The 13,027-nt window shown below is 35.5% G+C and overlaps 1 protein-coding gene across 1 annotated transcript in view; it reads right to left on the bottom strand.

Annotated features, from left to right (window-relative positions):
• Nucleotides 1–13,027, bottom strand: part of LOC111088844 (nitric oxide synthase, salivary gland-like) — a gene marked incomplete at its 3' end in the record, with an annotated part of 21,768 nt that overhangs the window by 2,078 nt on the left and 6,663 nt on the right. The window contains exon 2 of the mRNA XM_022399967.1: nt 11,279–11,405. Within this exon, the coding sequence (XP_022255675.1) occupies nt 11,279–11,405 (127 nt within the window). The remainder of the gene's footprint in view (nt 1–11,278; nt 11,406–13,027) is intronic.

The following is a 13,027-nucleotide window of genomic DNA, read 5'->3' as shown; positions in this document are numbered from 1 at the left end:
CATGTTTGGTGGTATGCGGACTCGAACCCGCGACCCTCAGATTGTGAGTTGAGCGCCTTATCCACCTGGCCATGCCAGGCCTGTATCTTTGTGCTTAATAACAAACAACAAAATATAACAACAACCGTTTTTACGGATGGCTTGGCATGGCCATGTGGCTAGGGAGCTCGACTCGCAATCTAAGGGTCACGGGTTCGAATCGTTGTCACACCAACCATGCTCACCCTTTCAGCCGTGGGGGCGTTATAATGTAACGGTCAATCCCACTATTGGTTGGTAAAAGAGTTGGCGGTGGGAGATGATGGCGACCTGCCTATAATTGCCTGAACAATGTTTATAGTTAGTTTTACATCAGTAGTTGGATAGGAGGTGATAAACATTGTTCAGGCAATTATAGGACAGTTAGTTTTACATCAGTAGTTGGATAGGAGGTGAATCATACTTCCTGACCATTTATATGTAAATCGTGCTGAAAAGGATGCTTATTTAAATACCATGCAATGATTTAAAACTTACTGTTTTACTAGTTTGTCTTTATGATATCCATATAACTTGACAAAATAATTCATTTACACATGTTACTTTACAGTTTTACAAGAGTGGACGGTGTAGCTGTACTTCCACAAATGATTACATCATCAGTGTCTAGGCTTAATTAAGTGAAAACCATTATTTTAGCAGGTTTCAACATGTCTCATCTTATTTTATATTTAATTGTGTTTCTATAGGATGATAATGTTACTAACACAAATAACTTTCTGTTGGAAAGTTTTTTACCATGCCTAATGTTTCTATAGTTATTGAACAAGACAGCCAACCACGTCTGTATAATTTAGTACACATTCAACATATACTGATTATAGGTTCTATATTTAAACATACTTTTTATATTTATTGTCCTGGAAAGGATGCAATAACTCTTATTTCAATGAGACAATTATTATAACATAAATATTATTTGAATGAGGTAGTGTAAATCACTTGTCATCTTCATAAAGACGCTTATATAAATATCATGCAATAATTTAAAGCTTACTCTTTCAACTTTATGTCATTCATAATTTAATATATCTAGTAATTCATTCTACCACAACTAAAGATAACAAATGAATGACTTACTATTTATCTATCCAATTTCTATTAAAACATTGAGACTGTCTCATGTTATGAAACATACAATCAGGACACTGAAGTCAAGCTAGCTAAATTTTGACTGTTAAAAAATATAAAGGTTGTCACATGATCACATGGGAAGTGTAGACAGAGAAAAATAAGATATAGAAAGGAGAGAAAGGTCCAAGAAGCAAGTTGGGCACAGTCTGACGTGTCTGTTATTCAAAGCCACTGATTGGTTCGATAAACTTTGGTTTTAGGCTATATATGTCAAGATTAGAAAAAGATTTTAAAAAACAGAATACTATCTGACTTTATTAAAATAAAAGTCAATTATAATACATTGTCAATATCTATATGTTTTCATTATTTTAATATTTAATATAAACCGTTCAAACTCTATATAAATTTAATTTCCACTTTATAAAAAACTATACGAGTATTGATGCATTTCAATTAAATACAATTTTTGTATTCAATTGGACTTGTACCACTAGAAACCTGATAGCGATACCCATGGTAGGCATAGCACATACAGCCCATCGTGTAGCTTTGTGCTTAACTACAAACAAACAAACAATTAAACAGTATGTTTCTAAAAATGTGATTATCGATGATAATACTTTGTCACTATGTATGTATTTACATTATATACTTAATATTGAAAATAAATAGTTCAAACTCTACATAATCATATATCTCCAAGATAACTTTAATGTTCATCATACTTTAACTAGAGTTTTTGTATTTCACTGAAATTCAAAAGTCACTAAGCATAGTTCTTTACTTTACTTAGTGATATAAAACAGTTATTGTGTATTCACGATATTCTATTTCTCAATATTTGATGGGACATCTCAGTTAGCATACAATTACTGCATACATTCTATTCAATACTGTGCCCAATGTGTAGTGTACTCAATAATGTCTACTAAGTCATACAAACGTGGTTGGATGTCTTGTTCAATAATTATAAAACATTAGCCATGGTAAAAACTTTATCGTCCTATAGATACGTGTCTCTAGCAACGCGCCCTCTGGTTCTACCTCGTGGAACTATGACGTCATATTCGCTTATCATAGCAGCCTAGCAACGCACTCTTTTTGGTGACTTCATTTGTATGGCGCCAGCGCCTTCTGGTGATACTTCGTGGAACTATGAAGTTATCGTCTCTGGTGATATTTTCTCTACCCCTTATCCCTATTGCATGAGGTCGACACGCGTATAACGCCCTCTGGCGGCGTGCCGCGCAATCCCTAGGGTAACTACTTACAATCTTAGTCCCTTCTCAACCATAGAGAACATCACAAAATCAAGCAAGTGGTGGTGTTTATTATGCAGAAACAGACAGTCAAACTGACGGACAGGCAGACATACAAGATAGACAGAGAATGTACTGATAGAAAGAGACAGCCATATATGTTGAATAAACAGAGATGGAGTGAAAGAAAGACAAACATACAAGACAGATAGAGGGACAAAGAACTGTACTGATAGAGAGACAGCCATATACGTTGTATAAACCGAGAGATGAGGTAACAGACAGAGACAGACATACAAGATACATACAAACACTCAGAATGGAAAATTGTCTACACCTTAGTGATTATTTGAAGCGTATCATATGAGACAGCAGATGGAGAGTTATGTACGATGATTATTTTTTTAAGTTACGGTAGTTTGAGAGTTATGAAGAACCTGTATCACAAAGGAGAAAATGGAGATTTATCTACACGTTTAGATTATTTAAAGTGTATTATGTGTGATGAAACATTCAAAACTATGTACAGCGATTATTCATCCTGTTTGACAGAAGATGGGGATTTGTTTACAGAGATTATTCAAAGAGCATCGCATTTTAAGGCAGCTGGGGAGTTATGCAGAGTTATTATTTAAAGTTTATCATGTGTGATAGAATATAGAGAATTGTGTACAGTTGTTATTAAAAGTGACCAAGTGTGATGGAAGATGGAGAGTTATGTACAGTGATTTTTAAAAGTGTATCCCATGTTATGTGACCATGTTATGTTTATTTCTTTACTCAAACACTTCCAAGATGCCTTGGTTCACGTGGCCAGCTTTTGTCTCTTAACTTTGTGTTAGTGATCTCACCTTTTACAACTTACAAGATGATTCCTTTTGCTTGGTACGACTTGTTGCAAGTCTCTTTCTAGGTGGTCCTACCTGCCCAAGTTAATCCATATTACTTTAATTTTGAAAGTCATCAAGTGCTTAAAATATCCCTATCTGAGAACTTATAAATATACCCCATTAGAAAATATCTTCATTATTTGAATATATGAATATTTTGCCTTGAAAATGACTGTTACATACATTTCCTAAGAGCGATTAATTTTCGGTAGCATCGCCCTGCTTACTTAATCCACACAATACCAAAAGGTAGTTTTGATATATCCCGTTGCGACTTTATATCGTCGTGCTGGTTTGCATATTCAAAATCGTTTTAATATAATCTACTAACCCTTGATATATATCTAGGTGATATAAAAATTAATTTATCTATTGTTGCATAAATTGAAAAAGAAATATTGGTTTCCAGTGGTTGACCTAATGTATATCTTTAATGTTTTCTCTAAAAACAAACTCAAGAAGGGAAACAACATTTAATCTACGAGAAAAGGTGTATGTTTACCGGCATCACGGCTCGAACCTTAGATCCGCAGTTCCGTGAGTTATACACTAAATCATAAGTCACGCCTGTCTTACATAGTCAGTTAATGTGTTTAATTCTGAATCAGTTTATTCTCCTGGCAACGAAACCGTAATTTTTGGGTACATAATACTCCAAGAATGCATTCAAAAGTTAATGAGCAAAATAACAACTATCTAGAGCAGTGATTCCCGACCTGTGGTCCCCGGACCCCTGTGGGTCCGCGAAGATAGTACCATCTCATTAAACAAGTAAGTTTTTTAATTCTGCTGTTCTTTTAATTGCACACTCAGTTATATATGTCTTATATTTGATATTGAAAAACGGTTTGTTGGGTAGATGGAATCTTTCAAAAAACATCAGGGTCTTTGGTGGTGAAAAAGTTGGGCACCACTGCTCTGGAGTCTTTTATCTATTACTTTCTACTTTCATGTTTCTGTTCTTTTTCTTATGAGCAAGCACGCAATACAGTTCTTACATTCTTCTTGGGAAGACTGTAGAGTTCCATCAACTGCTCAGACCTTCTAATATTCTCAAACTCAAGCACTTAGGTCACTTTACTGATTTGCCTTTCTAGTCATGCTCAGCTTTTCCATCCATATCTAGAGATTCTAGTAAGAGCTGCTCAACCAATGACATTATCTCTTACTTAACTTCGCTTCATGAAAGCAATCAGCAGCTGTGTGCTCTCTGCTATTCCGTTTTTACTTACGACGAACCTGATGTTCCGACCTTTTCTTACGTTACGCGTTCTAAGAACAAAATTCAGCCTGTTATATCTGGTTTGTTCTAGTTTCTAGGCTAGCATTGTTGCGATATTTTACTCAACAAAACTGAAAGATTGTTAGAGAATAGTAATATAACATCTCTGCATTTTTTTCTAAAGTCAATAATGTGTGTCATAGTTACGATTTCAGTGCGATCAACGTCGAAAAATGATTAGAGAGTAATAAGACACTTCTGCTTTTTTTTACGTCAGCATCGGATGCCAGAATTACGTCCTCAGTTCGACCAACGTCCGAAGTTTATTAAAGTAATACAACACCTCTGCTTGTTTACGTCCAAGTTATGTCTTCAGTGCGGCCAACGTCGGAAATCATTATTCAGTAATACATAAACTTTGCTTGTTTACGTCATCACATGTGTACAAGTTACACATGTGGTCCTTGTGTAGCTTTTCGCTAATATGTGAAAAAACTGGTTTGGTCCTCTAGTGGCCAGTATCTATTCTCATCTAATTGCTGTTTGCCTCTTTTGCTCTAAAACGTTCTACTTTTTCTAAATTAAGTCATGTAACATCATTTTTGAATTAAAATTTTAATAATATAACTTACTAATGGCCTCCAGTTATTATTGTTCGTTTGTTTCGGCCTCCGATTATTATTGTTCATTTGTTTCAGCCTCCACTTGTTTTAAAACAAATTAAACGTATGTACAAAAATTATTGACACTATGGATATCATAGTTGTATTTTATACCCTATACAGTTCTCTTCTTCTTGTCAAAAGCTCACGTAGACTAATTTAATTGCTTTAGAATCCAGTTCACAAGCCGAACTATTTTTCTCTACTTTTATCACAATAGTATCAGTGAATAATTCACTTATGCTGCCTCATGGGTTATCACAGTTGTATCCTGAACTTCCAATAATTGTCAAAGTCCACAATGGCGGGTTCAATTAGTTTAGAACACTCTTTGATAAGATAAATTATTCTCCTTATCTCTATCAAACTGTTAACCTCTCTATAACATATATATACCGTTAAGGTATTCACTCCCACAATAGCTAACTTCATGTTTTCTAACTTTTCTATGACTGAACTTTTCTTTCACTTGACTTTACTTTTACTCTGCTTCTGCTCGTTTGGTCACTGCTATTTATATGTTTATCACTGAGGCCTCTAGAATTTTCTATAACCTTGATACCAATGAATTGCAAACAAAAGTACGACTTTTACCAAGTTACGTAACCAATCTTGTCATAACTATTGTCTTTAAAATAATTGCTTTTAATTCTCTTGTTATGAAAAAACTAAACAATCATGAATTATTAATCACAAAATAAATTAATTAGTAATGACTACAGTCTTGCATATTCAACAGTAAAGTAAAGCTGAATGTCGACATATGCAGTCTATAGACTCAACAACATATTGGCTGAAATAGATCTGTAAAGAGGATCTGTAAAACAAAATACTGACTAGAATGGATCCGTTAAACTAAAAATTACACAAATAAGATCTGCTCAGAAAAATAGCAGCTAGAATGGATCAGTTAAACTATAAAAAATACCCAGTTGGGATCTGCTCAACAAAATACTAGCTGGAATGGATTGGTTAAACTAAAAGTTACCCAGAGGGGATCTGCTCAACAAAATACTGGCTAGAGTGGATCTGTTAAACTAAAAGTTACCCAGAGGGGATCTGTTCAACACTGAGTGGAATGAATCAGTTAAACTAAAAAAAAAAAAAACCCGGAAAGGATCTGCTCAACAAAATACTGGCTAGAGTGGATCTGTTAATCTAAGCGTTACCCAGAAAGGACCTACTTAGTAAAATACTGGCTGGAATGGGTCGGCTAAACTAAGTTACCCGAAGTGGATCTGCTCAACAAACTACTGGTTGGATTGAATGCGTTGAGCTAAAAGTTACTCCATGAGGACCATTAAGGTTATTAATCATGTACTTCAGACAGACGGCACGGACAAAGGAAAACCGATCGGGTGACGACAACATGCTCCTTAAATAGTGTTAATAAAACACTACTTAAATTCTGCTATTGAAAATTTAAAAAAAAAAGCATTTCATTAAATCTTAATATCATCTTAAGTCATTCAGGAGAGACACCCTTTATATAATCTAAACAACGCTTTTATTAAATTCTACCATCTCTCGCGTATTCTTTTAAATTCGACGAGGTGGTTGAGTTTTGTTTTTCTTTCTAAATTCGATTATTACACACTTTAGAATAGCTGTCTGCATGTTTATCTATCCACCTCGCTATGTGCTACGATTTGTTTTTCTGAGTTATTCGATAGAGTTACCCGAAATGAGAAGTCTGAGAGAAATCTGAGTTAATCCAAGATCGAGAACATGAGATCGTTATTGGCTGAAGAGCAAACTTATTGTTAAGAAAGCGCTAACCACTGACATCAAAATTTAAATTGAGCTCGTGTTTCTTTATTTTGATAACCCCCCCCCCCTCCAGTGGCACAGCGGTATGTCTGCGGACTTACAACGCTAGAATTCGGGTTTCGATATCCATGGTGGGCAGAGCACAGATAGCCCATTGTGTAGCTTTGTGCATAACTTTAATCAATCAAAAAACTTTATTTTGATATATTAAATGGGCTTTAAAATAGGAACATTTTTTTCACGCCCCCACTGGCTCAGCGCTAAGTTTGAAGACTTATAACGCTAAAAAATCGAGGTTCGAAACCCGCAGTGGCAGAGAACATATAGCACAAATGTTTAGTTTCATGCTTAAAAACAAACAAAACAAGTTTTTACCATCAATATCTTCTAAAAAAAAACAACATCATGGAGATTAAATATATATATATATACATTAAAACCTACCTTATGGCGAAAGTAACACCTCAGTTCGTTGAAATAACATTTTAAAACATCGTGTTTAAAAATAGACTCGGGGATACCTGACAATACGAACTAAGAGTGCAGATTGCATTTTACAGATTTTTAAAATCTTTAGAATTTTGTTCCGGAACGATCTTAATATTATTCGATCAGTTTCTAGCTCAACATTGGGAAATGATAAACATTCCTTCAAAATTCGGATAAACTGTGGAATTTGACAATTCTAAACATCTGGTTCTTGAAATGCAGTTCAGGTATTTTGGAGACGCAAATAATTCGAAAACTCGAAACACAAAAATATTGTTTCCAGATAGATAGATAAGAAGGAAAAAAAAAAAGTTCGGTAACCTAATCAATATACAGTGGCTACACGATGTTAAGGTGTGTCTGGGGATAGTAACAAGACAGTTCTTCCTCTGCGTAAAAGCACTATTAAAGCACTATAAATTGGTTCTTTCAGCACCATAAATTGGTTCTTTCTCAGAAAATGATTATGTAAATAGTCACCCGCAAGTTTACCAAATACATCACAAGTCAAGAACGTCTTGGAATTTACGTTTTAAATTCGGTGTATATAAGTAGAGAACACGTGTAAGTTGTTTTTCACGTGCTCGTCTTCAGAGGTTCTGTTGTGGGAGCAAATGTTAAAGCTTCACGAAGTTTCTGCACCAGAAAGCAGGCTATTTCCGTTTGTTTCTTTCTGTTTCCGGTGATGGTAAAAAGTAAAGTCAATATTTACAGATAATTTGTGTGGTCATTTTATGTATTTTTGTTGAATAATTATGTTACAATTAAAAGTCTGTACTCGCGACTGTCATTTACTGACGCACACAAAAAAACAAATCAACGATTGTTTGTTTGAAGTTAAGCACAAAGCTACACAATGGGCTATCTGTGCTCTGCCCACCACGGGTATCGAAATCTGGATTCTAGCGTTGTAAGTCCGCAGACATACCGCTGTGCCACTGGGGGGCCTCTAAGAAGTGAGAGCTTGTATAGAATCAAATTAAAAACGTTCTCAATTTCACTCACCTCCCATTAAATGAACTTAATGTTTTTTGTTTTTAGTGAACCACTAGTTAAAATTTGTTTATAGGTCATTGAGTAGTGGAAACATATTAAAAGACTGGAAGTTCGTTAACGTTAGTTCAATATTTTATAGGAGATGATAAACATTGTTCAGGCAATTATAGGACGAATCTTTACAAACGTGATACAAAAGTAGTTATCCCAGGGTTTTTGTGGCACGTCACCAGAGGGGGCTACACCTGTGTTGACCTCAAGCAATAAGAGGAAGGGGTACAGACAATGATGTCACCTGAGATGATGATGTCATAGTTCCATGAAGTGTCACCAGATGGCGTTGGCGCCATGCAATGACGTCACCAGAGAGGGTATGTTGTTAGGCCACTATGACAGGCGGACATGACGTCACAGACAATTACGTCCATGAAGTGGATCAACACGTCTCAACATGGATAGATTTAATACAGTCAGTATAAAACACTAACTCATTAGTTCTATAGTTCCATAGCTGAAACGGCGAGCATGTTTGGTGGGACGAGAATTCGAACTCGCGACCCTCAGATTGCAAGTCAATCACTCTAACCAACTGGCACAAGGAATGGGGCAGAAGCTTTTATGTGCTAGCAAAACATATAATATTTGTTCAATATTCAATATCAAAATTATTAATCACACTTTTAAGGATTTACATTTTGAAGTTTCAGGGTTAAATAACAACTAATATCTAGTTTTATAACATAAAACTTTTCCATATTTCTATTGTTTTTCTAGATTAACTTTTAGTTAGTTTAATTAAAACATTATTTACACAAGAACTGATGCTTGAACAGACTGAATTTCTGCAGAGTGGTGACTGCAGTTCTGATGCTAACTGTCCTAACTAACTTATGTTCCTTGTATTTTTGATGACACTTAATGGAACAGGGAATGCAGTAGGTTGGACATCACTTACTCACAAGCAACTCATAGTCACATTCTTTACATAAGTAACTCTTTCTGCATTGTTTTTAAGCACGAGGCCATCAGCTCTCTGATCCAAAGTTAATGTTGAATGAGAATATTCATCTCCTTTTAAGTTTCCATAGGCCTCACTAGTAGCCTCGTTTCTTTTTAAACACTTACCTTTTGCATTTCTTCTTAGGGACTTACTAACTTTTTATGCTTCCTCGTGTCAGGTATAACTTTGAAATAAATAATCAGGTTAACTATGCACCAGAGTGTCGTCCAATCGCTTAGGCTGGAATATGTTTGCTTCTTTATAACCTAAACTCTAGCCTTCTTTCTTATAAACATAATGTCATAACTGGAACACATGTGAAATAAATATTGCAAGTTAATTCGAATTGATTAATACGAGACTCGTTCTATGTAATATTTGTAATATGTGTATACTGACTTTTAATGTTCTTGCTGGTATACGTACTAGTTTCAAGATAATAATTTCTAATCCTAAAAAGCTCTTCGTTTAAGACATGCATAGAACTTAATAAGCAATGAATTTACGTCTTGAGCTAAATTTTAACTGCATTTTATATAATTTTTGTTCTAAAGAATTTTTCACACACAGTAGAAGAAATTTTTTTATAGATATAGCAAAAATGTAAAAATGTAACCTAAGTGCTTAGAAACAGTAATTCAGACCTATATATTAAATTAGTTTCCCCGGGGTGTGGAAGAAAGCTTCGTCTAAACGATTTGTCCCTTGTTTGGTCAGTGGTAAGTTTACAGATTGATAAGGATAAACTCGAGGTTGGCTTCCCCTGGGTGAAAAGAGTGCAAATAGCCCATAGTGTAGCTAAACAATAATATGTAAACAAATAATGTTGATCTGTTTGTGGGCAGATATGTATTTAAATATGATAGCAGAATTACTTCATAGGGCATTATAATATGATGGTCAATCCCACTATTCGTTGGTGAAAGAGTAGCCCAAGAGTTGTCAGTGGAGGGTGATGACTAGCTGCCTTCCCTCTAGTTTTAAACTGCTAAATTAGGGACGGCTAGAGCAGATAGCCCTCGTATAGCTTTGCGCAAAATTTAAACCAAACCCATTCCTTGTTTTTCATGCAAATTTCCTCGAGTTGGTGACCTGTGTGAAAACGCCATTGACTGTATTCTTGCTACTTAAACAAATACTATTTATAGCAAGTAAATGTTTCCCAATTAGTGCCTTTTATGTACCAATTGTTGCATTTCTTTCAGAATATATGATGTTATTATTTTATTTGTTTGTTTGTTTTTTTTGAATTTCGTGCAAAGCTACACGAGAGCTATCTGCGCTAGCCCACCCCAGTATCCACAACTATTAGTCACCACCAGTACCTTAGTATCCACAACTATTAGTCACCACCAGTACCCCAGTATCAACAACTATTAGTCACCACCAGTACCCCAGTATCCACAGCTATTAGTTACTGTCAGTATTGCAGTACCTATAACTACTTTTTACCTTTAGTATCCATAGTTTTTACTTACTAACAGTGTCCTACTACCCACATCTTTTAGTTATTTTAGGTGCCAACAGTTATGAGCATCATAGTGCCTATAATTCGTTGTATTTAAACCATTTCTGTAACCTTGGTGTGCTAGTACTAATAGTTATCAGTTGCCCCGAGTTTCCTAGTATCCAAAAACTCTCTGTTTTCCTAATTTCCTTGCTTCTATAATCTTTGATTTATTCTAATACCTGAAATCCTGAAGCAACGTTAGCCTTCTAGTGTTCATTGTATTTTTTTTGCCTCGAGTACCTTAATTTCCACAATATTTGACTAATCTGTGATGGATACATGAAGAAGAAGGCCAAACACCTGCTAAAGAACAAGACTTGAAAGAATAGTACCAAGACAGTTTTATTTTATGAATAACATGTACCTCTGTTGCTGATAAATGGAAACTATCAACTGACACGTGGCCCGTCGAGATGTTACGCAGACACATGGGTTTCTCCTCTGAAGGATGCACCTTGTTTGATCTCTTTCCTTGTCCTTCGGCCTCTGAACTAAAAAAAAAGGAGGGAGGGGTGGAAAACATTACGAATAGAATGTTGTGAGAAAACATGGGATAGAAATGTAATAGGTTAATTAATAGGAAATTAGATTTACCATCTGTAACACCATTCTGATCTTTATTTTCAATGTGTACACGTGTGAAATTAGTATGCAGTGCCTCTATATTTTTAGAATTATTGTCTTTTTTTAACCACCATAATTTTTAACCTTTTCAAAGATTGCTCACAAATGCATAGTCAAGTTTTGTTGTTTGTTGAATTTTTTACAAAGCTACTCGAGGACTATCTACGCTTGCTGTCCCTAAGTTAGAAGTGATAGACTAGTGTGAAAGCAGCTAGTCAACATCGTTCACTGCCAACTCTTGGGCTACTCTTTCACCAACGAATAGTGGGATTGACCATCAAATTATAATGCCCCCATGGCTGAAAAGGGCAAGCATGTTCAATGATGAGATTCAGCCCCACAGATTGCGAGTCGAGAGCCCTAATTGCCAGGCCAGGCCATGCCAGCTCCACCCTCGGACGTAAAGTGGAATGGGGAGGAGGCTTGTTGAAGCTAGTCTTTGGGAATCATCATCAGGTTTCTAAATTGAATCTACTCAGTGATTAGCTTGTTTTGAATTTCGTACAAAGCTACTCGAGGGCTTTCTCCTCTAGCCATCCCAAATTTAGGAGCGATAGATAGAGGGAAGGCAGCTAATCAACACCACCTACTGACAACTCATGGGCTGTATTTTACCAACGAAAGTGGGATTTACCATCACATTACTACGTGACGGGACGGCCGAAAGTACAACATGAGTATTTTTATTCAAAGCTGGTTTTCTGGTTTGAAACTCTTCCTGAGATTAAATTATTATTTTTTTTCCATTAATATATGAAAATTATTAATCGAATGTATAACTTTTAAAGCTTCGAAATAAATATCAGTATTTTCTTCTATTCACCAGTAGTTGATTTTAGATATTCATTTTAAGGCTGGAATAAATATCGCTCGAGTGATTGTCTAACTATTTTATTCAAAAAATCGTTTCAGGAAGTTTGTTATAGAAAAGAGCTAGAGGAGTTCACAAATAAAATACTGGTGGTGAATAATAGCTGTGGATACTGGGGTACTGGTGGTGACTAATAGTTGTGGATACTGGTACTGGTGGTGACTAATAGTTGTGGCTACTAGGTACTGGTGGTGACTAATAGTTGTGGTTACTGGGGCACTGGTGGTGAATAATAGCTGTGGATACTGGGGTACTGGTGGTGAATAATAGCTGTGGATACTGGGGTACTGGTGGTGACTAATAGCTGTGGTTACTGGGGCACTGGTGATGAGGAATAGCTGTGGATACTAAGGTACTGGTGGTGACTAACAGTAGTGGATACAAATGAATTTAGGGAAACTAATAGTTATGGATACTGGAACACGATGTTTGGATATTAGATTTGGATATTAGAACACAATGTTTGGATATTAGATTTGGATATTAGAACACGATGTTTGGATATTAGATTTGGATATTAGAACACTATGTTTGGATATTAGAACACGATGTTTGGATATTAGATTTGGATATTAGAACACTATGTTTGGATATTAGAACACGATGTTTGGATATTAG

Source organism: Limulus polyphemus, unplaced genomic scaffold, assembly GCF_000517525.1.
Source record: "Limulus polyphemus unplaced genomic scaffold, Limulus_polyphemus-2.1.2 Scaffold4565, whole genome shotgun sequence".
Taxonomy (NCBI): Eukaryota; Metazoa; Arthropoda; class Merostomata; order Xiphosura; family Limulidae; genus Limulus; species Limulus polyphemus.
This window is presented reverse-complemented; position numbering and strand designations above follow the sequence as displayed.